Genomic DNA, 26,414 nt, shown 5'->3' with positions numbered 1-26,414 from the left:
ATAAGTTGCTAACAAGTTGCCTCTGGTTTTCCAGGGCTCCTGACTTATTTCTCAATCATTGAAGAAACTCTCGTTTGAGAAAAGACTAATTTCAAATATAAAGATAAATATTTTTTGTCGTAGAACAAACTCTTTTAAAGCAATGTTTTTCCACATACTTTATATTTACTCATGAATTGAAAACCACTATTCTAAACCACGGCTGACCCGTGGCAAATTAGATTTCTGGGTCACTTTACATATTCACATCATGGCTAAACAGTTCAATTGCATCCATTGCTTCTCTATTAAAGAACATGTAGTTTACTTCTCTGTGTTCACTGAGTGACTTTGACTCAAGTAGATTTTACTGAATGATCTTATTCTCCACAGGTTGAGCCCCAGCTTTACTCTGTCCATCATTATGGAGATTTATGAGTCTCGCTCTCCTCAGTATGTGTCCAGTCTGATGAGTTCAGCAGGAAATGACATCAATCTGAGCGGCAGAGTGTTGGACTCTGTTCACTGCGCTGCCCTGTGCTTCACTCTCGAGAACTGCAACACTGTCAAACTCAATCTGCTCTGGACCTCCGTACCAGAGGAGGAGCTGGAGAGCTTTCTGCCTTTGCTCAGCAGAGTCACACAACTCCGGTTAGCAGATTTACAGCACTGATATTATAATGGCTGTTGTTTTGCTCAAGAATCTCTTTGTTAACAGTGTGTGTGTGTGTGTGTGTGTGTGTGTGTGTGTGTTAGTGTTGACAGGCTGCTGCTGCTGAAGCTGCTTCATTGCTGCAGTTCCTCTGATCTCCAGCAGGAGACAGCGTTTGTTCTGCTCTCTGCTCTTCACAACACACTGGACTTCTCCTGCTGCTCGGCTCTGGATTTAACAGACACACTGGAAAATCAACAACATTTGAAACTCACCGATAAAGACTGTAAAATAATCTCATCTGTGCTTCAGAAAACCCAAAGTGTTGTGAAGTTGATTTTACAGGACTGTGAGATCTCTGATACGGCCCTGAAACAACTTTGGCCAATCCTGCCTCGAGTCCAGCTGAGGTGAGAAACCTGACAGATCCCATTACTGATATCACACAGTCCAATTATTAATCTCCATATAAACTCCCTGTATATTATTGTCATGTTTGTCGTTGTGTTCTCCTGTCTCTCATCAGCTGTAGTAAAGCTTTGCTGCTGCAGTTTCTGGCTTGTATTAAAGATGGATCTCAGAGAGGCTCTTCGAGGAGGACTGAGGCTCTTTCACAGGCCTTGGGAGGAGAGATGGACCTCAGTCACACTCAGATGGACCCGAGCGCTTGTGAAAAGCTGGCGCTGTTTCTGGAATATTCTGAAGGGCTGAAAGAACTGGATCTCAGTCACTGCAAACTCACTGATCACTGCATGAAGCCGCTGATGCCACATCTGCACAAAACTCAGACTCTGGAGTGAGTTACAGAGACACGGCAGCAATAGACAAACACTAAACGTGTTTATTTCTGTTATTTTATTGTTTCTGTCTCATTTCTTCTTATAGTGTGAGTCACAATAATATCACAGATGAATCAGCAGAGAGAATCCACAGTGTCGTCTTCAGTCACAGCAATATCCAGACTGTACGGTAAGTGTGTGTGTGAGCTGTGTTTTATGTCTGTATGTTTATTAACCCTCTAACCCACATAATTTATTAATAAAACAGAAGTTTTAGTGATTTAACTAAACAAAACATAAATCATTAGATTTTTATATTATAAAGTCATATCTGTTTTCTGTAATTTTATTAATTAAATAATTGTTATATTACAACAAGTTAAAAAAAACCCGCAAGCAATGCTAGTTTTAGATCCTAATTGTTGAAGGGCCACAAGCATTTTTTTTAAGCATTTGAATTTGATTAATCCGTATTTTTATATATATACATAAAAAGTGCACATTTAAAATGACTAGTCATTCATAAATGTCAGCGGTTCATCTTAGAATACAAATGTTCCACTTAGACAAATATACTTTAATATATACTTTATGATGAATACTTTAGCTTGTTGACTGAAGGCTCTGTCTTATTGTGGTCAATTTTGTGTTTTCAGGCTGTTCGGAAACAAAGTCAGAGACAGAAAGCAGTTCATCGGAGACAAGAGATTTGAAATATGGTGAAGATCCTGGACCGTATCCTGATGATTTATTATTAAAGGAGAACTCCGGTCAATTTTAACATTGAGCTCATTTTTTTGTACATTTGGAGTGCTGTCAGTACAGAGAACAACGACAAAAATCGGTGTTGCCTACACCGTGTTATCCTCTTTTTAAAATTGGCACCCTGTTGACTTCAATGGGGCAAGTTTTAAACCTGCTTTTAGCTTCTTAACATCCTTGATGTGTCATTACAAGTGCCCAGCCAATGTGAGTGATTCCTTCGGGGTGATCACGGGTGAATCTGACTGCAGTAGATGTAAAAGATATTAATAAAAATGATAATAATTCAGCCAGCGCTCATACCTGTATTTACATCCTGTTTTCGGTCGAAGTCCACAGTAGTCGATTGTCGAGTTCACGCGCGTGATCATAGGTAACTAAACCTATGCGCGTGAACTCGACAATTGATTACTGTGGACTTCGACCGAAAACAGGATGTAAATACAGGTATGAGCGCTGGCTGAATTATTATCATTTTTATTAATATCTTTCACATCTACTGCAGTCAGATTCACCGTGTTCACTCTGAAGGAATCACTCACATGACCTGTGCACTTGTAATGACACATCAAGGATGTTCCATCCATCCATCTTCTTCCGCTTATCCGGGGCCGGGTCGCGGGGGCAGCAGTCTAAGCAGAGATCCCCAGACTTCCCTCTCCCTAGACACTTCCTCCAGCTCTTCTGGGGGGACACCGAGGCGTTCCCAGGCCAGCCGGGAGACATAGTCTCTCCAGTGTCCTAGGTCTTCCCCGGGGTCTCCTCCCAGTGGGACGCGCCCGGAACACCTTCCCGGGAAGGCGTCAAGGAGGCATCCGGAACAGATGCCCGAGCCACCTCAGCTGACCCCTCTCGATGTGGAGGAGCAGCGGCTCTACTCTGAGCTCCTCCCGAGTGACCGAGCTTCTCACCCTATCTCTAAGGGATCGCCCAGCCACCCTGCGGAGAAAGCTCATTTTGGCCGCCTGTATCCGGGATCTTGTCCTTTCGGTCATGACCCACAGCTCATTGCTGCAGTTAATACTGTTCACGAGTGAGGGAAGGATGGAACGGGAGATTGACAGACGGATCGGTGCAGCTTCTGCAGTAATGCGGTTGATGTACCGGTCTGTTGTGGTGAAGAAAGAGCTGAGCCGCAAGGCGAAGCTCTCGATTTACCGGTCAATCTACGTTCCTACTCTCACCTATGGTCATGAGCATCAAGGATGTTAAGAGGCTAAAAGCAGGTTTAAAACTTGCCCCATTGAAGTCAACAGGGTGCAAATTTTAAAAAGAGGATAACACGGTGTAGGCAACACCGATTTTTGTCGTTGTTCTCTGTATTGACAGCACTCCAAATTAACAAAAAAATGAGCTCAATGTTAAAATTGACCGGAGTTCTCCTTTAAGAGGACTTTTTTTTTATACAATATATTTTTTTTATAAACATATATGTCATAGTTTATTTTTATGATTATTTTGAAAGGAATTGATTAATATCTTTAATGTAGTCTGGTTAATTTGATCCAGAATGATTTACTTGAAATGTTTAAAATATTGCAATGTTGTGGTAATAACGTTTATGTTGCCTTAATATAAATATAAGAGCAATATATATTTCTTATGAATGTAGTTCTAGGTATTGATCTGTCTTAACTGGCTTCCAGTCTCTGCTCATCAAGTTCAAGAGACTGACGTTGTGTCTCTGTGTTTGAGCCTGTACTTTATAATTTGTATTCCACATTTATAAGTCACTTTGGATAAAAGACTCTGTTATATGAATAAATGTAAATGTACTGTAATGTAAATACTCAGACTGTTTTAATACACTTATTTGAGCTGTAAGAAAGTTAAATGCAAGACTTATGGTTATCATGCAGTAAATGTATAGTTAGACCCAACCTTAGCAAACAAACATGTTGTACTTCATCTTCATCTTGTTATCTCTCTATATGTATATTTGCTTATTATTATTAAATGTTCATTTTCCTAATCACTTTGTCACTCTTTAATCAAATCTTGTGTTGTCTTCACAAATAGAGATAAGAAGAGGTCTCCATTTTAAGATTTTCATTACATGTTGTTAAGTAGTATTTTTTCATGATGTTGTTGAGTAGTAATTTTCGTTGACTGCTTTGGTATAATAGCACTTGTTGAATTAGAGCTGGTCAGAGTTTCTCACTGAGAACTAGAAAAGACGCACCTAAAAGATTAAATGAACTTTGCTTGAATGTTGAATGTTGCTGTACTTCGTCTCCTGTGTTCTTTTTTTTTTGGGGGGGGGGGGGGGGGGGGGGGGGAATTTTATTTAGCTTTTTTCAAAAACTCAAGACACAAAGGAGGCAAAACAAAAAACACAAACAAAAAGGTAAAAGGGAGATGCAATGTAAAACAGATTTTATCAAATAATTCACCCCTGCCTCTCATTGAATATGTGATCTCTAAGGGGACACAGCTGCAAATTTCCGACAATCACAATCCAACTGGCACACCAGTGTCTGCCTTCCATTTCAAACAATACATTTTTCAGCTATTATTAACAACATTTCAGTAAGCTTAATAGCTTGACTGTTTCGGAGGTTAGAGTTGGTAAAATCGCCTAATAAACACACCTCTGGATCCATCGGAAAATCAATTCCATGAGGTGACCTCATCTTTACATAATTGACCCCACAGTTCCCCATCTATTCAAAACCCAGAATCCTGCTCCCATCTCCTTCTGGATTTATCTGGATCATCTAAAGGCTGATTTGAGATCAGAGCTTCATATATTCTAGAGATTGTTTTATGTAGTGGTTTATCAGAATGAAAGAGTTGCTCTATACATGTCAAATCTGGCATCTTAGGATAAGTTTTTGCTTTGACCTTTGAACAATCTTGTAATTGCAGATAACTAAAGAATTCTTTATTACTCAAATCATATCTATTTTTAACTGTTCAAACGACATTTAAACATCATCATCAAAACAATGCTCCAAATGTCTAATTCCCTTATCTGCCCATATCTTAAAATGTTGGTTTTGATGACATATTGGTAGCAATCTGTTCCCTCATAAAGGTGTTTAAAGGGAAAGAAAATTACCCTGTCCAAACAGAGACCGCAGTTTCTACCAAGTCTGAATAATCATGGGATTATTAGTTCTTTTTTTTTTTTGGTCAATTTGTCTTTGGCAGGAAGACTCTTCTTTTATCTCAGATTTCTCCATATTCAGCCAAGAGGGAAAGGCAAACATCTGAGCTAAATACCTGGATTTGGCTTCCCAATTATACATCTTAAAATTGGGAAGTCTCAGTCCAATTCAAAGCCAGTTTATCAAGGCTGACTCTATGTGTTTTTTACAATGCCAAATAAATGATCTTATCAACCCATTAAGAGAAGAGAAATCGGAATTAGGGATTAATATTGGAAGAGATTGAAACGTATAAAAATTTGGGCAAAATGTTCATTTTAACTGCATTTATTGATTCTACCAAGTAATGTGAGTGGTAGATCCATCCAATTGGTAAAATTTCTACCTTCTCTAAAAGACTAGCCAAATTAAGTTTATAGAGATTTGTTAAATCACCATCTACCTGTATAGCCAAATATTTAATTCCAGTAGGTGAGCACTTAAAGGAAAACCCATCCAGTGAAGTAGTCGAACCCTGATAATGACAAAATTACACTTTTGTCAATAATAACTTTGTATCCAGAAAAAGTGCTATAATTGTAACACATTATTTCTGTATATGAGACATAGCCTGTGGGGTTAGTTAGAAATAAAAGAATATCACCGGCAAACAATGATATTTAATGCATTTCAGGGCTGATTCCAAAGCCCTTTATATCAGAGTTGCATCTAATAGCCTCAGCTAAAGGTTTGATAGCCAGTGCAAAGAGAGCTGGGCTTAGGGGTCACCCTTGTCTACATCCTCTGTATGTAACGGCTCAAATGTGCTTCCACATGCTCCATTTATTTTCATTTATGGCCCCTTTAATCACACTCTGCACTCTCCACCCAGATCTGGTAGTATAATGAACTGGTTCCAGTAGGGTCATTTAGATTCGCACCAGCCGAGAGAGTGAATGAGTGCTCCATGAGAAGAATATACTGTATTAATTGTATAACCATTTTGTGGGTTAATACTGGCTTATACTTGTGTTTAGAAGTATGTTATATGATTTCTGTTCGTGCCACTGTTATATGTATTGTAATATCAAGTTTGATGTTCACCTCCATTATAGAACATGCACAAGTGTGATTCCTGAATCTGATCACGGATGTTCTATGTTGTCAACAGAATAAAAATCCATCATAAAGCGCAAATTGGTGTCTATCGTGAGTTATACACAACACAACGCAGAGACAACCCTGTTACATGCACAGAGGGAATGTAGCAGAAGTAATTACATTAGTAACAATTTCTGCTTTAGGGGATTTATAAAGTGATTGAATTAGGTAAATATATCATGTTGTGATCATAAGTGAATTGGGTAACACTTTAGAACACTGTTCCATCATTAATGAATACACAGGAACAAATGAGTTATGCACTATTAACATTCTTGTAACTACTACTAACAAGAAACTCTGATGAACAAATGAGTAAGTAATAGTGCTCAGTTGAATGTAGTAGTTGACCATTCAATAGCAACTTTTTTTTTTTTTTAGTTCTTAGTGGTCCTCTGAGAGAACTATACAGGTTCATAATTAATGTAAATAATGCATAATTTATAATTAAATCTAAAGTGAAAATCATTGTAACCCACTAGTAACAACTCAAGTGTTACCAAATCCTTCTGAAGGAATTACTCATTATTTGGATCAGTATTCTAAAGTGAAAAATCTTTAGTAATGACTGAAATCCTTGTAAGCTTTTGAAGTTTAAGGTTTTGTTTGGTAATGACTCAAGTATTAGTACATTCTGCTAAAGCAATTACTAATTATTTGGATCAGTATACTAAAGTGAAGACCATGGTAACCCAGAGGCAGTTTTAATATGAAGTGACATGGCATCTGACACAGAGAAGCCAATGGCTCATACTTGGTGACACATCCGGTGGCACTTCCGGTCTTCATTGGCATGTGCCAGTGGATAGTAGCATGGGTCACTGACATTTTCACGAAACACTGACACTGACACACTGAGTCACAGAAATAAATAGCCAAACTTAGTGATATTTGAAAATAAATATCAATTAAACGCATCAAAGTGGATAATGTTTTTCAAACATGTTGTCAGTTTGTGGCACATCTGTATTTGAGAGTCATATGCCACTGAATGTTTTGTATTACAGTAATACCAGTTTATCACACAAAGTCGTAAACTGCCCATTCTAGACTTTATGTTAACGCATTAACAGTTACATCCTGTAAACCTTTTGCATGATGCTGCACACACGCCAGTAGGTGTTAGTATAAGTAGCCTGGGTGTAACACTGGCCAGCGCAATATTATCATCTGTAGCTTTAATATTTCAAAAATAATTTTATGGAATTATATCTCAGCATGCAATCCTTTTTGGATATGTAACAAATGAATTTCAAAAATTGAGTTATTGCGCTGGACAGTGTTACTCTTACTTATACTGTCACCTACGGGCGTGCTTGCAGCATCATGCAGAAATTGTATTGTAAAGTGTTTTCAAAAAAAGTTTACAGTAACGGATGCGACTGTTATGCCTTATTCAATATAATGTGGGTTAGCCTACAATGATCTTCACTTTAGAATTAATTATAAATTGTACATTATTCACATTAATAAGGAACCTGTATATAGTAAATCTGAGTAGTCCTCTGGGAGGTATGAAAAAATAGTAGGCTAGCTATTGATTAGCTAATTGTGAACTACCACATTCAACAAGCACTATTACTTAGCCTACTAATTAGTTAAGCAGAGTTTCTTGTTAGTTAATAGTAACTAGAGTGTTAATATTGCATAAATCATTTTGTTCCTGTGTAATTATTAGTCATTAATAACGGAACAGTATTCTAAAGTGTTACCGTGAATTGTATTGTTGACTAGTATTTTGAAAAGGGATGTTGGTGGTTGGTAACAGTGGGGTGTGTGACCGGTTTGTCCGTGTCGTTCTGCAAATACACTGTCGGACCGCTAGATGGCGATGACCAAAGTGACTAGATGGCGATGGCTACAGGCCAGGGACCAAAGTTTTTATTTTTTATTTTTTTTATTACTGAATATTATTAAGAACAAAACATATTGTACATACAAAAGTGCATATAATCATACACGTCAGGGGTAAAAAAAAGTGTGTACAGTTGTAGAGTTTTCCTTGCTTTTAAGTTTTTGCTTTTTGATATATTTTAACGTCAATTTTAAATTGTTCAAAATTTGGAATTTTATTCCATTTGACGAAATGAATATAGTAACGGGCAATTACTAAATCAAATATTACAAATAATGAAATCAAATATAGCCTACATTTTGTATCACCATCAAATAAAAAACATTTTAGCATAACATCAACAACCAAAGGTAAGCTGAAGACCTTTGTTGTTCTTTGCATCGAGGAGCTTTTTCACTGCGCAAAACATTTAGTGGAATTATCTTTAAATCTCTGTCACGTTGAGGCAGGAATCACGAATGGTTTAAATCTCGAGCATAAATAACCCGCTGCAGGCTTACTTTACTCAGTGAAATATATCAAGACTAGAGACTCTGGAATGCAAGGTGTAAATACAATCTAGCTAATAATAATACAAAAATAAAATTAAAATAAAAATCGGATACGAAAGGTTTGTTTGCTATGTAAAATCAGGAATCGTTGCCTCTGCACATTCAACCAGTAGAAAGAAACGGAAAAGCCAGTAAAGCGAAAGTAAAAGCATTAGGAGTGAGCCACAGGCTTGTTGCCTTGATGCACAAATTTATCATTTTTTTAAACTCTGTTATTATTGTTATTTTGGACGGTTCAGGTAGGCCTATGTAGGCTACGTGTCTAATGCCAAGGATTGAATTGGTTTACGAAATATTCGACATTTTTCGCCAACATCTTGTCTGTGATAAGGTCGCACGAAAACAATGCTTTCCAATGCATAATTACTCCCATAATGAAGAAGAGCAGCTGTAGGTTTAACTGGTAAGTGTGCTTCACCTTGAAATGTTTTACTTGAGGCAAATGAATATCAGTTATGAGATAAATAGTGTGATTATTGTTAGGCCTCAATTTATCTGTGTTACTGAGACGTTTGGTCATTAGGCCCCCTGCAAACATGCCCCTGCGGGGCCCATGCTGGCTTTTTGCGGGCACAGTGGGCTAGGGCCAGCCCACACCAAACCTAAACAGGCCCAGTGTGGGCTTGCCCAGGCGAGGCCCACAGCTTTGGGCTCAACGCGGGCTAACTGTGAGCAGCCCACACTAGCGGGCTGCCCTGCCCACATTAAGCCCATGGTGGCCCAGAGCAGCTTTTGTACCTTTGGGCCCATGCAGGTTTTGTTTAGGTAGCCCACTTTCATTACGTTTTGGCTGCTTTTTAAAATTGAATGTGAAATTCAATAAGACCTTCCATTTATAGCTCAGCAGGAAGAAAAAGAAAAAATCCATTATTTGCATTGGATTGTGTACAAGACAATACATGATCCCTTAAAAACTCTAAGAACAAATCTTACTTTAAAAAGCCTATTATTTTTACTGGATATAATGTTTGTAATGTAATCCAAAATTAACAGTGTACCATGCAATTGGTGGTAAAAATCTGGCTGCCTCGTAATTTAAAAAAAAATCTACCAACCTAGTTCATTTTGAATCCTGCATATCAGGAATAAAACAATAGGCTTTTAATTTATTTGAGAAGGTTAAAATGTAAAGTTATTGATGGTACAGAGATATGAAGAAGTTATTACTAGTTATTATGATATCCATCACTCTGGCAGAGTTCGTTGAGTTGAAATTAATTTTTCATTTTAAAGTTTAAATTAAACTTCTCTCTTCTTTTTGTCTGTTTTTATACAATTTCCCATAGACGTATAGGCCTAATGCCATTTATATCATTCTAATATAGCTAAACATTTTCAACAATAAAAATTAGATTAAATTGAAGGAAGACAAGTTCACATGACTAATAACACCTCAGTCAAGTCAAATAAATGTTTATTCATTATAGTTGCTTTTCACACCATTGTCTACAACACTCAAAACAACATTGGAGATCATAAGTTTAACTTTAGGCTATACACTCAATTTTAAAATATTTAGAAGGAAAATGTCTGCCGAGATAGAGATTGAGTGCTCTTTGGAGTGCTATTTTTCATGTAATTTATAGGCTATCTTTTTTGTTATTAACTTATAAGAATTATTTGTAGAGCATTCAATGCTATCTATATATATATATATATATATATATATATATATATATATATATATATATATATATATATATATATATATATATATATATATAGCATTGAATATATACATTTATGTTTACATTAAAAAAAAAAAGGTTTTAAGTCGGTTATTTCTTTTGGTGTCAGTAGGGAATATCAGTTTATCAGTTTAATTTCCAAACATTCTTTTTGCCATTAATTGTAATAACCAGTGAGATTTGTGTATGCAGTATGCACAAGGAATCTGACAACAGCCGGTACGATCTGATCTCACCATCATCGAGTCTGATAAGAAACAGAAAACACTGGGAACGTCTCCGAGATGCTTGAAGAAACCTTCCTGCATTTAATAATTAATAATAATTAATATAATTTATCTAATGAAATATCTATTTAAGTATCTATTTTTCTATCCTTAACTCGGCATTACAGTTTAAATTACATTAAATAAAAGATTAATACATGCGTGTTAAACGTATCCAATTCCGCGCATGCGTCGAACATCAACTACGTATTTGATTAATCAACGTCATCGCGCTACAGGCTGCAGTCGTCACTTTCCGCCTTCCTAACGGTTGTTTCTGCCTTCACAGTGGAATTCTCCTGACTCTGAGGTGAGTTTTAATTGTAAATTGAGTATTATCTTTAACAGTAAATATTTGCCATAGTGTGTGTGTTCTGCTATTATTGTATTTTCAGTAACGTTACCTATTGTTTTTTTTTGTTAATCCAGACCATATGTTTTTGTCGAACGACAACGGAGTAACGTTAGCAGCTAGGTTGTCAATAAACTAACGTTAGTTAGCTTATATAGGCTAAATATTGTCCTTTTCACCCCGTTTACCATATTCTGTATGCTACCACGTCAGATTGTCACAGTAAACTGCTAAAGTCTAAGGGAAAAAAAGTTCTTAAGCTATAACTACGTTCGTCTAACGGCTGTGCTCGAATTTTGAACGTGGACGATTTAAATGGCTCCACGATCTGCTTTTGAAGATGGTAGTATCAGTGCATTCAGTTGGTTATGGGATATGTAGTGAAAGTAAACATTTGAGAGAAAACTACTCGGTTACTATCGTAACCTCAGTTCCCCATACACAGTGGGGAAACTCCTTTTCCTTGATTTACTGTAGCCTATAATGTAAAAAAACGCATTTTTGCTGCGGCATAATGGCGCGGGCGCCTCTGACGTGTGCGCCAATGAGCTAGCATCACGCCATTACACGTCAGAGCCCGCCAAGGGGGCGCGGCCTTGGCCTATATTAGTCCCCGAAAAACGCCATTTTAGCGGAAAACATTTGAGAGAAAACTGGATGCGTGGCTGTATAGAGCAGCATACAGGTCTTAAAATGACAGCATCCTAATATTAAACATGCTGCCGCTTGTCCTTAAAGGGATAGTTCACCCAAAAATGTCAGATGTCATTATTTACTCACTGTAATGTTGTTTCAAACCTGTATTCATTTCTTTACTGTCTGGCAACTGTCTGGTTACCCACATTCTTCAAAATAACTTTTTTCAACAGAAGAAAATCATTAGGGTTTAAAACAATTTGAGAGAGTAAATGATAACAGATTTTTTGGGGTAACAGTTAACTATCCCTAATATAACAAAACTATAAGAACTTTAACACAGTAGCTTTATTAAGAATCTATGTATAATTTATACAGTGAAGTTTTATTGTTATATTTGTTAATATAATTTTGTACTTGAATGCTACTGTTAAATACACCTAAGGTAGCTGAAAAAAATAAAGCACTGTTGATTTAATTTGATTTCACCCTCCACCAGCGAGCCACCCTCCACCAGCGAGCCACCCTCCACCAGCGAGCCACCCTCCACCAGCGAGCCACCCTTCACCAGCGAGCCCACCTCCTCCAGCGAGCCACCCTCCTCCAGCGAGCCACCCTCCACCAGCGAGCCACCCTCCTCCAGCGAGCCACCCTCCTCCAGCGAGCCACCCTCCACCAGCGAGCCACCTTGCACCAGCGAGCCACCCTCCACCAGCGAGCCACCCTCCACCAGCGAGCCACCCTCCACCAGCGAGCCACCCTCCACCAGCGAGCCACCTTGCACCAGCGAGCCACCCTGCACCAGCGAGCCACCCTCCACCAGCGAACCACCCTCCTCCAGCGAGCCACCCTCCTCCAGCGAGCCACCCTCCACCAGCGAACCACCCTCCTCCAGCGAGCCACCCTCCACCAGCGAGCCACCTTGCACCAGCGAGCCACCCTCCACCAGCGAACCACCCTCCACCAGCGAGCCACCCTCCACCAGCGAGCCAGCCTCCACCAGCGAGCCAGCCTCCACCAGCGAGCCACCCTCCACCAGCGAGCCAGCCCTCCACCAGCGAGCCACCCTCCACCAGCGAACCACCCTCCACCAGCGAGCCACCCTCCACCAGCGAGCCAGCCTCCACCAGCGAGCCACCCTCCACCAGCGAGCCAGCCTCCACCAGCGAGCCAGCCTCCACCAGCGAGCCAGCCTCCACCAGCGAGCCAGCCCTCCACCAGCGAGCCACCCTCCATTAATAAATTGTTACTTTTTTTGTATGTTTTGCTCACATCAGGTGCACAGTGGTTAAAGACTCCATGTGTGTCAGAGAATATACTGCAGTACACACTACACACTACAGAAGACAGCTGTCTATACCCTCACCAGTCAGCACTTACACTGCAGTACACACTACAGTGTTCAACACCTGTTTTAGATGTGTAAACGCATAAATAAATCATTTACAACACTCTCTGCATCCCCTAATCTAAAGTGTACACTTCATCACTTGGAAAATGTGTTACACATCATTCGTAGATAAGATTTGTTGATCTTATGCCTTATTGAGTCTTTAAGTGGTAATCTATGAATGATGTGTAACACATTTACAAGTGATGAATAGTTTACACTTTAGATTAGGGGATGCAAAAAGTGTTGTAAATGATTTATTCATGCATTTACACATTGTGTTGAACACTTACTTACCTGTTAAAAATGATCTGTACGTGTATACAAGGCATTTACAACACTTTCTGCAACCTCTAATTGCTACATACATACACAAAAAAACCCCAGTTTATTAAACATTTATGAAACGCATATTCATGTTTTGTCAATCATTAACTAATCAAATGTAAATGACTTATAACTGAATCTACAAAACATACATACAATAATTAACATAACTTTTTAATCATTTATGAACGCATAGTCATGTTTAGTAAATAATTAGTTAATTATTTACTAATCACTTGTAAATGACTTGTAATGAAATTTACAAAACATACATAAAATGTTAGTATATCACTTGCTAATCATTTATGAATGTTTTGTAAATGATTAGTTCATCATTAACTAACCACTTATACATGACTTACAACTGAATGTTATTATAAAGTGTTACCAGTATTTTTTATTTTTATGTTTATTTGAATTATTTTATATTTGTATAGAGAATTTTTAGTCCCTTTCTGAGTGTTAAATTAGCTTTATTAACCTGAATTGAATGTTTTATATTTTGTAATTAATAAATACATTGATTTGAAATCCCTTTGACTACTGTACATTTTTTTGACAATACAGACATTAGTTATGTAGTGACTGCATCCATTTCAGATGTATAGAATAAGTTATAGTAGCTGAAAAGTATTTATAGTGAAACAGATTTATTGTTGTAGATTAATAGTGCGGGCCCTGAGTGGGCTTAGTGAGGGCTTCCTGGGGGCTAAGTGAGGGCTGCCCGTGCAGGGCCAGCGCTAAGGGGCCAACGTTTTGCCAATGAGCAAATTCTCATGGGCCCTGCGCTGGCAGCCCGCTGGGGGCCCTTAGGCTAGCCCTAAGTGGGCCCGTAAAGGGCCAGTGCTGGCTTGTTTGCCTACATGTGAGAAACTACATTCTTTGGACACTTTCTCCAGAGTTCATTCTTTTGGGAGTTTTCAGAGAGCAATATCTGTGTAAATAGCTAAATACAATTTGATTTTTTTAATCTTTTTATTTTATTTTATTTTTTTACTGTGCCCATGCAGTCAAAGTTAAGTGTAGTAGGCAGCTTAGGTCCTACATTACTTCCGTGTTTCATGAAGACAGCATTTATATGCAGTTTTAAATGCATTTGAATGTCATGATTTAAACTTTTAAATGATGTAATGTAATTTACTTTGAGTTTTACATGTTTACATATATAAAACAGATATGTTTATTTACAGGACTTTTACTGGATTTTCAAAACCTGTGTTTATTTTACAAATTGTCTCTTTTATTGATTTCATGTTTGTATTTCATATATGAAACTAATTCCTTATTACCAGAGTATGCTGTGTGCAACAATCCATATTTACATAAGAATAATCTCACTATTTTCTCTGTATCAAAGGGTGAAACCAGATGAAGCTCCCCAGCGTTGTCAGACCTGACTCTAAACAGGCACCAGTCAATGGATCGATCTATTGTGTATGAGAATTTAGTCTTTTAGATGATTATGAAGTGTACTATTTTTATATGATAAACAATTATAATTTGTCAGTGACCTTCTATGCTCATCTTACATAGTTTGCAGTCTTAATATTATTTTATGTTAAAACTACTGTATGTAACAACATCTGCAGAATCTATATACCTTCAGACTTGGCTAATTATTATAAATAAGATTCTGGGTAGAAACTTGCTGTATGCTGTATGTAGCTTACGAATAGATTTACTTTCCCAGTTTACTTCAAGGATTTTGTAGACCTTTCAATTCCTCACTATGCTAAGCTTTATGTTTAATGTTTGATGTTAATGTCATTTTTGATGTTTATCGAAGAGTGATACAAGATGAGATGTCAACGCCTGCACTCTCACACCTGTTTGTAAAAAGTGATCAGTCGATGGATTGGCCGATTGCATTAAGAGATGGAGCACAGAGTCTCGGGGTCAGAGGGTATGAGATATTATCAGATCCTATATTTAGTGTGCTTTGTTTGTGTAAAAACAAAAAGTATTAAGTAGTTTATTCTTTTTATCATTATGATTATATCTACAATTTTACGTGTAAATTGAATGCATGGTTTAGGGTTGTTCGAATGGATTACCTATTCAAATGGAAACAACAATCTCACTTTTTTTGTTGTTTTTTTTATCAAAGAGTGAGACCAGATGAGGCGCCATCCCCAGCACTCTCACACCTGTCTGTAAAAAGTGATCAGTCATTGGATCGACTGATTGCATTCAACAATGGAACCCCTAGTTACATTGGGTATGAAAAGTATTAGAATTTACTTTTGTTTAGTGTTTATAAATTGCATGCTTATTGCATAATAAAGAAGAGAAAAACAATTCATTAGCTATGAAACTATTCTTGTCTTGCATAACGTTTTAAAGTCATGTTTTCTCTGTCCCATCCTGACAGTCTCAGACCAGATGAGGCACCATCTCCTGCAACTTCATATGTATCTCTAAAAAGTGACAATTCAGTGTATCAACCAAAGGTGTCAAATGACAGAACTCATTTACACTCTCACAGCCTGACACCAGATGAAGCACCATCTCCAGCACTCTCACTCCTGTCTGTAAAGAGTGAACAGTCAATGGATCAACCGATTGTGTTCAACAATGGAGCGCAAAGTTACATGGGAGAGAAGTATGAGAATTTACTCTGTCAGAAGGTTGAAGATATTGTGTTTATTGTATAATAAATAAAAGAAAAAAGTTTATTCGCTACAAAACTATATTAGTTTGCATAACATATCTCTTGTACATTGTTTAACTCAAGCTGTCTCTCCTCCTGCAGTTTAAATCCACATGAAGCAACATCTCCAGCACCTTCATTAATTTCTCTGAAAAGTGAGCAGTCAATAGACAGACTGATTGCGTTCGGAAATGGAGCTCAGAGTTACAGGGTTAGAAGGTACGAGATAGTATCATATTTATTGTGTAGTGTACTTTCTTAAAAAAGTTTTTACACTGTAGTGTAAAAACAAAAATAGAAAAAACTTTATTCTGGATGTTCTCATTCTGGCTATATCTGTATTTTATGTTACATATTAAATGCTTGTTTTAAGGTTGTTCGAATGGATTATAAACCTAAAACAATCTCTTTTTTTCTTTTCTTAATTTATCAAAGAGTGAGACCAGATGAGGCGCCATCCCCAGCACTCTCACACCTGTCTGTAAAAAGTAATCAGTCATTGGATCGACTGATTGCATTCAACAAGGCAACTCCTAGTTACAATGGGTATGAAAATATGATAATTTACTCTGTTAGGTGTTTATAATGGGGTGCTAATTGTGTCGGTGCAAAGATAAATGACAGGAGACATTAGGAATTTCAGAGGGTCATAACAAGCACACAGAGACGTCTATTTGATGCCTGCATTTTCATCTGCAAGATGTTTGCTCATCTGCAATATGTCTCTTAGATGTTTCCTGTCAGATGTTAAATGGATATTTAGAAAATGTCTTTAAGATGTTTATGATTTAGAGCGTATGTAAAACTGCTTTTTCTAAAATGTTTATCAGATGTTTGTACACAACAGATGTGTTTAGATTAAGCGTTATTTGGAAGCGACTTGTATTGACAGAGTTTAGCGATTTGGAGAACTAGAGAAAACTTCAGAATAATGTCATAGAGTTCATTCATGAAGTTCTGTGAAAAACACACGGCATCCTTATAGAACTGAGCACATGCCCACCTTGGTCAGAGTGGTAATAATGTGATTAAAGTTTACATGCCTGTTTATTGTGATTAAAATCGGCGTACGTAGTTTAACCCTCTGGTCCTCTTCGGTCAAAAATGACCGAAAACGTAACCCTTTCACACGTACGATCACACCGGTGTGATCAGTCTAGGCTGGTCCCTGGAGCATACATTCACACCGGTGTTGCCTTTATCTCATTTCCTGGTTTTGGAACGTTCGAAATCGCCAAGCATTGTACTCGCACTTCCGGTGGTTACTTAGTTACCTTTAGATGAAAAGTAGGTCAGTAAACTTAAATAAAATCGCGATATAGACCAGTGTCTGTCAATATTAAACCACATAAAGACTATTTAAATAGGAATCATGCATGTTCTGCGTGTCTCTGTGAATGAATGGCACAGACGCGCTGTTTCATTTACCACACACACACACTGAGGCAGGCATGACGCTCGCGATCTTTTCAGCCTATATGAGGACATTAATGCACTTCACCAACACAGCCGCTCCGAGAGTCACTTCAGCAGCATTTTAGCTTCATTTAAGAAAAACTATCGTCATATCATAAAACACCATAGACAGTAAAAGAAATGGACACAGCGACCCCATTGGATTCAACGGAGAAAAGTCTCACTTCCTGATGGCTGAGCGTACTGCGCAGACTCAAACTGAGCTTGACGACATAGATGTGACGTGAGCAACCCGTCTGTCTTCTAGTAACTTTGCCAAGAGAAATCTGAATCATTCCCTTCTGAAACTTGCAGAGACGGAGAGTGTGAGTAGGAGGTGTCCATGAGCTAGGAGCAGGAGCAACTTTTGCTAAGTGTTCTGATTAATTATTTTGTCATTTTGCCTCCACGTCCCCCCGATTGCCTGCGAGCTTCTCCTCCTGTCCATACAGTAATCTCTCTACTGTGCGACAGAGAGTCGCGTGGTTATGATGCAATCGTTAGCCTATTTTTACAAAAACTGCTTCTATGGGGCCATAACGTAAGATACAAGGTAATGGAGCCTTTTATACATTTTCATGTTTCTTTAGAAATAAATAATGGACAAATGGAGACTTTAAACGCCTCAGATGTAAAGTTATTCGCTGTCAAAGTGATGCCAAAATGAATGGGAGTCAATGGAATGCTAACAGCAGGTGGGGGTCTGCTAATCAATGGCGCGCTCGGGGAAGCTTCAGTTTTTTCTGAAACATTGCCCCCTTGTAAAACACAGAGAGACGGCATGGCAACCCATCAAAGGTCTACACGGCAACCCGTCAAAATAAAAGTTTGGTTTAACCTTTGAAGAAAGTTTAGCTTAAATTATTATATTTTAAATGATTGGTTATAACAATTTAATTAAACCATTAAAATTGAATAAAGAAAAAAAAAAAAAACTTTTGGGAGATGCGTGAGCAAAGTAGTCCAGTGATAATTAACAGGCAGCCATGGTGAACGCAATAACCGGAAGACGCAGTACACTGCTTCAGCAATTTTTTGCGGCTACTTCCGGCGTTCTATTGTGATGCAATAAAGGCCTATTAGAACGGTCAGTGCATCACGTGATCATCTACTAAATTCAAATGTGCTTTCACTCGTTGGCTGTCATATATCACAACTTTTCAGTGTTTTCAACCACATAATGTTTATTTTAGGTTTCAGTTCACCGGCCACTTACTTTCATGTATTTCGGGAGAAAAGTGGATGAATTCATGTGTTGTAAATCCAACAGATCCGATTCTCTGAACTGTGGCACAAACTAACATGGCACCGCCCACTGCGTATACAGCTCAACTAACGCGATTGTAATAAAGGTGTTTAAACAACAAAACACATCCACTTACATATATTTGACAGTCGGAATATCAGATATTTCATGCTATAGCTAACAAATTTGTGGATATTTTGAATAAAAAAGGAAAAATGCCATAAAAGAAGATCATTCATTCAGCGCTGTTGTGGCTGCGGTGTGTCACGTGACAAGCAATGACGTGTCACTGTGGAAACCATAAAGTGACACGTTCTAAATAATGGTCGCCTTGAAAAACTCATGCTGGGGGGTCAGCCAGAATATTTTAAACTTACGTGTGAAAGGGTTAAGTTTTGAATTTATTTATTATTATTATTTTTTGCTTCATCAGAATGGGGTGACACCTGGTGACTTTTGTCGCATTAGCTATGTGAATCATAAATGATTTGGATATGTTAAAGGGTCGTAAAAAAATAGTCACACTTGGCTCCTTTGCGGTCAAAAATGACAGTATTGGAAATGAATGGGAGACAAATTTCATCAAGTGGAAGCATTTGGTACTGCAGCCAAACAAAATCTGCCGGAAAGCGATTTTTTTGATATATCAAGCTCAAATTTGGAACACAGCTTGTTCTGATGTATGGCTTTGATTTCCTTGTCATTTTAGAGTAAAACGTGTTTTTAAAAATATATATTTCATATAAAATTGAAAATAGTATTTTTCACTTTTCACTGTTCAATTTTTTTAAACTTCTTTCACAGCAATAATCTGCCAAGTTTTGTCTTTAAAAAGAGACCAAACTTAAGTCTGTGCTCTAAAGCATTAAATATTTACGACCGTTTAAGTTGGAAATTAAATTTTCAGGTCTATGCTCAAAAAGTGAATAAATGGAAACATTATCAAACTAAAATATAGTAAATTAATTTCATTGAAATAAAAAATAAAACATTCGATTAAGCACATTATTGCATTTACATGAGGAAAAGTTTAATCGCAAAATTGCCAAAATCCCCTTATAATCACATTATGAGGGTGCATTTAAATTCACAGATTGTTCAGCTTCGAAAATGAGGAACAAACTAAGAGAATGAAACGATATTGTTCAGTGGCTACCAGCTGCAGTCATGCTAACGTATGTAGCTACTTAGAAAGAAAGCTACTTAGCTTGCATTGATGATATTGGGCATGGGGACAGGTTTTTTTTTTTTTATCTGATTAAAAGGGGTGGTTGATTATGATTTCACTTTTCTAACTTTAGTTAGTGTGTAATGTTGCTGTTTGAGCATAAACAACATCTGCAAAGTTACAATACTCAAAGTTCAAAGCAAAGGAAGATATTTGCTTTTAAAGAAAAGGACTACAACAAACGGCTGGTTGGGACTACACGACATTCCTCCCGGGTTAGTGACATCACTAACCCTAGAATTTACATAAACCCCGCCCCCGGGAACACACTGTCCATGTTGAGAAGAGGAAAAGTTGTTGTATAAGAGTACATTTGTGAGTCAGCTCAAACTTTAGCATCCATCTTTTCACATGCAATAGAAAGTCCCTCTGTGTGCATCTCACAACAGTTCCTATATGAGCGATTTATAGATTTATCTTGACAGAATATCTTAATTGAAGATAGTTAACTCCACATCAGCAACATACATTCATCAACTAACCATTCAGAGATGTCCTGTTGCATTCTACATGTTGTCACTTCTTCTTCACACACACACTCTGGGGACATCATAGATATATTTTACATCTTGTGAAAAGGGCATTTTACCACCCCTTTAACTTGTTTTGTATGGCGCTATTATCATCCATCCCATATATTTGGTTTCTATCAGGTAAAGAGATGTTTTCCCTAGACAGACTGCTATAATATTTATACACTGCAGACAGACAGATAGCAGCAGTTTAGAGAGGCAGGTGGTGAAGAAAAGTACAAACTTATTTTCAATCAGAGGGGTAAGTGGATCCAGTGAATAAAAAGCATGCTTCTGAGAGTGTCCCATGTGCAACAAAGAATGTTGCCACTGAAACTATCCTTGTCTTGAATAATTGTTTTGTTTTTTTTTAAACTCATGTTTGTGACAGGATCATGTTTTCATATTTTCAAGTCTCAGGCTAGATGAGGCACCATCTCCCGCAACTTCGTACTTCTCTTTGCAAAGCGACTATTCAATGTATCGACCAACTGTGTTAAACGACAGAAGTCAGCTTTACAGTGCTAAAAGGTATGAGAATTTGCTATCTTTGGTATGCATTAGTGATCCTGTTATTACCTTAAGCAGCTACTTTTGTATGGTTCATTTATGTCTCATTTAGGTATATTGTCATGTTGTTTATATCATTCTGAAAAAAAGAGAAAGGAAAGAATGACATTTCTCTCTAAGATCTTATGAAGGCTGTGCCCATCATCCATTTTTTTTTTTTTTTATGTCTTCGTGCTGTTTGTTTATAACCTCATTTACACTATCACAGCCTGACACCAGATGAGGCACCTTCTCCAGCACTCTCACTCCTGTCTGTAAAGAGTGATCAGTCAATGGATCAACCGATTGTGTTCAACAATGGAGCACAAAGTTACATGGGAGAGAAGTATGAGAATTTATTCTGTCAGAAGGACAGGAATATAATAAAGAAAAGAAAAAAGTTTATTAGCCACAAAAATATATTTGTTTGCATAACATATCTCTTGTACATTGTTTAACTCAAGCTGTCTCTCCTCCTGCAGTTTAAATCCACATGAAGCAACATCTCCAGCACCTTCATTAATTTCTCTGAAAAGTGAGCAGTCAATAGACAGACTGATTGCGTTCGGAAATGGAGCTCAGAGTTACAGGGTTAGAAGGTATGAAATTGTAATAAAGGGTTAGTTCACCCAAAAATGAAAATTCTGTCAGTAATCACTCACCCTCATGTTGTTCCAACTCCGTAAGACTTTCAGAACACAAATTAAGATATTTTTGATTAAATCTGAGAGCTGGCTCACTCCTTCATAGGCTTCTATGTGCCAGCTCTCAGATTTAATCAAAAATATCTTAATTTGTGTTCCGAAGATGAACGAAAGTTAATATTTCTGAAGATGAATTACAGTATTCTAAAGGAGCACATTTGTGGAAGCTAAACTGCAGTGTGAAGTGATTTTCCCATAATTAAAATTTTAATTGCATGTTTAAACTTGCATGTTTCATTGAATTCATATGAACATGTTGGGCATTATTTTTAACTATTGTTATGTTCATTTACATGCACTATATACATCAATCTATTGTTGTTTTTATATTGTTCTCACTGGGTTCATAATAATTAAGTGATAAAATGTTGTAACCACAGATGTTTCCACAGCACAGAGGATCACTACAAGTGCCCAGTGTGCACAGAGGTCTTTAAGGATCCAGTTTCCATCCCCTGTGGACACAGTTACTGCAAACACTGCATTGAGATCTACTGGAGCAAACCAACTCAAGCTGGAGGTTACGCTTGTCCTCAGTGCAGAAAGAGATTCAGAGGTCGTCCAGTGTTGAGTGTAAATGTTGCTTTGTCTAAACTGATTGAGGAACTCCAGAAGGCAGGATTTAGTCCTGCTCTTCCTGCTCACTGTTACGCTGGACCTGAAGATGTGCCCTGTGATATCTGCACTGAGAAGAAGCTCAAAGCTGTTAAATCCTGTTTGACCTGCACTGTGTCTTACTGTGAGACGCACATCAGACAACACTACACAGTACCAGCACTGCAGAGACACAACCTGGTGGAGGTGATTAGAAACCCTATTTATCTGTCACTAGAAGATATTGTACTACTGTTAATTGTTTACTAATTTGTCTCATTTAATGAACTTGTTTCATCTACTTCATACTGCCCTGAACTAGCTATATAACTAGGCTATATCAATGTGTGTGTTTTTTTTGTGTGTGTGTGTGTGTGTTTAGGCTATTAATTTACCACTTAAAGTAGAGGAAAAATCACAAGATGAAATCAGAGAATTGACTTCAAGAGTGCCTGAACTGGATGCGGTAACATCAGATGCTTTTTAGAAAACTCACCTGTTGGAGCAAATGTTTTGATATTTCCTTAAATTATGTTTAAAATATTTTAAATTTTGTTTTAATTTTTTAATTTTTTTATTTTTTTTATTTTTTTATCAGACCTTGAAAGACAGAGATGCACAGACAAAACGTTTGTGTAAAAAATTTGAAGTTCACTGTAATGGTGAGTGAATACAGTGTCTTGATTGATTTAAATGAACTATTTCTGTCAAAGAATTGCTTTAGTTTTTTGGGGGGTTATTTGTTAATTACAGATCAGAATATCATGTAATGATTCTATTTTATTATTTGACAGCCTGAGTTTTAATGTTTTGGCCATTATGCCCCAATACATTTCTTTTTGTGACAGGATAAAAAATAAAAGTGTTGAAAAAAAATAAGCAAATAATTGTTTAATGAAATCATATGTAGTACATCAATTTTGTTTGTAAATATCATTCTGTTAAATGAAGATGCATCAGCGTAGAAAAGTATCACTGTCTCAGCTGTTTAAAAAAATGTGTTTGTTACACGTTTTTCTGTTTGTATGATTTTCAGATTTTCCCTCAGATGTGATTGAGATGGCTGCTCTAGGTCGCCCTTTAAGCCTTGGAATGTTGTACGACAGTCGCAGCAATTCTTTCTGCCAAGGTGAGGTTTTTGTTGAGGAAATATTATAAATAAACAACCTTAAAACTTCAATAACAACAGAAGAAAATGGCAGAAAACAAGATATGATTTTTTTTGTGGCATTTTAATAGCTTACACAGTTGTTTCTTAAAAGGGCAGTCAGTTTAACAATTAGTGCAATTAGCGACATTTCAGTTCTATAAAAAATGTAATAATCTAATAATTAATCTAAAATGAAGCAAATACTTGTTCAGTGAAATCATATATTGTATGTGTTTGCAGATATCTTTATGTGGGATGAAGACACGTTAGCCTGTATGAAAGTATCTTTGCCTTGGCCACAAACATATGTGAAGGTGTTGGAAAATGACTCCCTTCAGGAAAGATTCAGAGCCCTTGAAATGTCCCCAGTGTTACAAGTTGGCACCCAGACTGGACAAATAAAAATGAATGGGGCTGCAGCGTTTCTAAACCACCCAGAACAATCTCATTATCAGGAAAGAGCCACACTACACTACAGAACCACCACCAGACTGGACATGATCAGCCAAAGACTGTTACAGGAAGCAGCGCCTCCTAAAGTGGTTGGTCAAACCACAGCAACACACGTGGTCACCGCTGTGTTCTTTGGAGGTCAAGCTTTTTTTGTTTTTGATAGTGAAAGCTCAAACCATGAGAAAAATGCAGAAATTGTTGATGTTTTAAAAAAGATGACTTCTACCTTTTGTTCAAACGATCTAACTTCAAGCTTGAATGCTGGTGAAAAATCAAAAAGCTCAATACTTGCTTGTAGTCTCTTCATTGATGTGGGTGATTGGAAGAGTCCAGTGTCTTTTGATAAGGCAGTGGAGATCTATGGTTCTCTGCCAACACTGCTTGGATCTAAAGGTGAGAGAGCAGTTCCTCTGAAGGTCTGGCTGTATCCTCTGAAGAAACTGGACAAGAGCTCAGTGTGTGCTGCTCTGAGTGGAGTCAGTGAAAACTTGATGCATCGAGCTGAGAATATTCTGGAACATCTGAGAAAACAGATCAGGATCTGTCAGGACATGATAACAGACTACATCAATGTAAAGGTGATTATGTGGTTTCCGACTCTGGAAGATAATCTAATAGAGTTTTCAGAGCTTCTGCAGGAATACCAGACAACATTTCAGAAAGGAATCACAGACATTGTTCACATTAAAGAAGGGGAAAGAGAAAGGAGTTTACAGGATCTCCTAGAAAGGCACAGCCAATCACCATTCAGTGCAGAGAAAACAAACCAGTGGCTGGAGAATAAAGAAACTGAACTGAAGATTCTGAGTGACTGCAGAGCTGCAGACATCACTGTTGTGAAATCACAGGCAGAGTTACAGCAGGTCATCAGTCACTCTCAGATAACCAGAGTGATGTGCCTCACGCTTTTCTCACCAGATGCAGAAGATACCTTTCTCACTGCTCTGAGGCACCATGTTGAATCTGATGACATAATGTCACATGATTTACTGGTGTTAAAGCCTGTTAACATCAATCAGAATGTGTTAATTGATGTGCAACTGTTTATTGCTGCCAAAGAGACAAATGAAGATGCAGAGCAAACCAAGTTCATTGCTGCGTCGATACCTGAATGTGGTTTTCCAGACTACTCTGTGCAGTTTTATCATGCTGGGAGGATTGTGAGCAGGAATGTGAAGCTTGCAGATATTGCCCAAATAGTTCAGATAAAACACACCAGTGTGTCACTGAAGATGAATCAACCACAAACCAGAAGCATTGAGAGATATATAGTGGAGTACAGGGCTTTGGGTCATGATGGAAGGAACAACACATGGAAACAGATAAGTTTTGATGCCACATCTGAACCCTGTATGATATCAGATCTAAAGTCTGGCCATCAATATCAGCTGAGGTGTATGTTTATTAAGCAGAACTGTATGAACTTTAGTAGAATTATGAACTTTCAGACATTGGTTGCAGCAACACCTGGGCAACCCTTAGTGAATAAGCTGGACAGAGACACTCTCAGAGTCACATGGTTGAAACCTGAAACTGATGAAGATTGTCCAGTGCTGTGGTATATGGTTGAGTATAAAGAAGCAGGACTGGAGGGCTGGTCATCAGTACTAACACAAGGACCTCAGTGTGAATGTACATTAACTGTTCCTCACAGCACCTGCTGTAGAGTCAGAGTCTCTGCTGTCTATGAGGACGTCACCAGCAAACCTAGTGAGGAAACACCAGTACCAGTAGATGGTGAGATACATGTGAAACATTTTAAACCAAAACTCTTTTTTTATTTGTGATACTAATGCTTCATTCCTCATAACACTGTAGTCTGGAGAATAAAGCTCTCAGAGAGAAAGAGCTCCATCCTCCTAGAAGTGCTGAAACTCCAAACAGAGAAGAAACCAGTAGAGCTGATAGACTGGACAGATGAAGAGAGTGAAGTGAGGGGATTCCTCCAGTGTCTGCCCTACATCTCACAGCTCAGGTGAGAGTCTCAAGGGGAACAAACCACCCACATTTGTTTATTGTATTCAGTGCTCACAATACAATTTATGTAATGCAATTTTTACCCTCGCTTTTTGATTTTCTCCACATAAACAGAATACATCATACAATTACAGAGACCATTGAATAATATCACATATATGTACTTATAATCCTTAATATGTATATGAATTCCATCTCTCATGTTAATAAAATGGACCATGCAGCAAATAGAGACAGAACAAGGTTAATTCTAAGTAAAGAAATAATAAAAAGGAGATGGACAATAATGGATCTGTCATATGATGCAAATTCTTCAAATTACATTCAAACAGCGTTCCGCATTAATTTGTAACGCTTAACTCCAAGGAAGACGAAGATGATGATAAAACAACATAGGATTTATTACAAA

The 26,414-nt window shown here is 37.7% G+C and overlaps 2 protein-coding genes across 2 annotated transcripts in view; both read left to right on the top strand.

The window, feature by feature from the left end:
- LOC311091491 (uncharacterized protein) overlaps nt 1-26,414 on the top strand; it is a 255,781-nt gene that overhangs the window by 195,215 nt on the left and 34,152 nt on the right. The gene's annotated exons all lie outside the window — the stretch shown is intronic.
- LOC311091237 (uncharacterized protein) lies at nt 8,985-26,007 on the top strand (the record flags this gene model as incomplete). Its single annotated transcript, XM_084127057.1, has 16 exons — nt 8,985-9,231; nt 14,845-14,921; nt 15,274-15,390; nt 15,595-15,705; nt 15,859-16,089; nt 16,240-16,356; nt 16,573-16,683; nt 20,993-21,109; nt 21,357-21,473; nt 21,610-21,726; nt 22,212-22,632; nt 22,808-22,891; nt 23,024-23,087; nt 23,462-23,554; nt 23,816-25,765; nt 25,847-26,007. The coding sequence occupies exons 2-16, from the start codon at nt 14,905-14,907 to the stop codon at nt 26,005-26,007; spliced, it is 3,828 nt and encodes a 1,275-aa protein (XP_083983183.1). The 5' UTR covers nt 8,985-9,231; nt 14,845-14,904.

Source organism: Abramis brama (assembly GCF_963993115.1).
Source record: "Abramis brama genome assembly, chromosome: 10".
NCBI classification, from domain to species: domain Eukaryota; kingdom Metazoa; phylum Chordata; class Actinopteri; order Cypriniformes; family Leuciscidae; genus Abramis; species Abramis brama.
The sequence above is the reverse complement of the archived record's forward strand: the minus strand, read 5'-3'. Positions and strand labels throughout refer to the sequence as shown.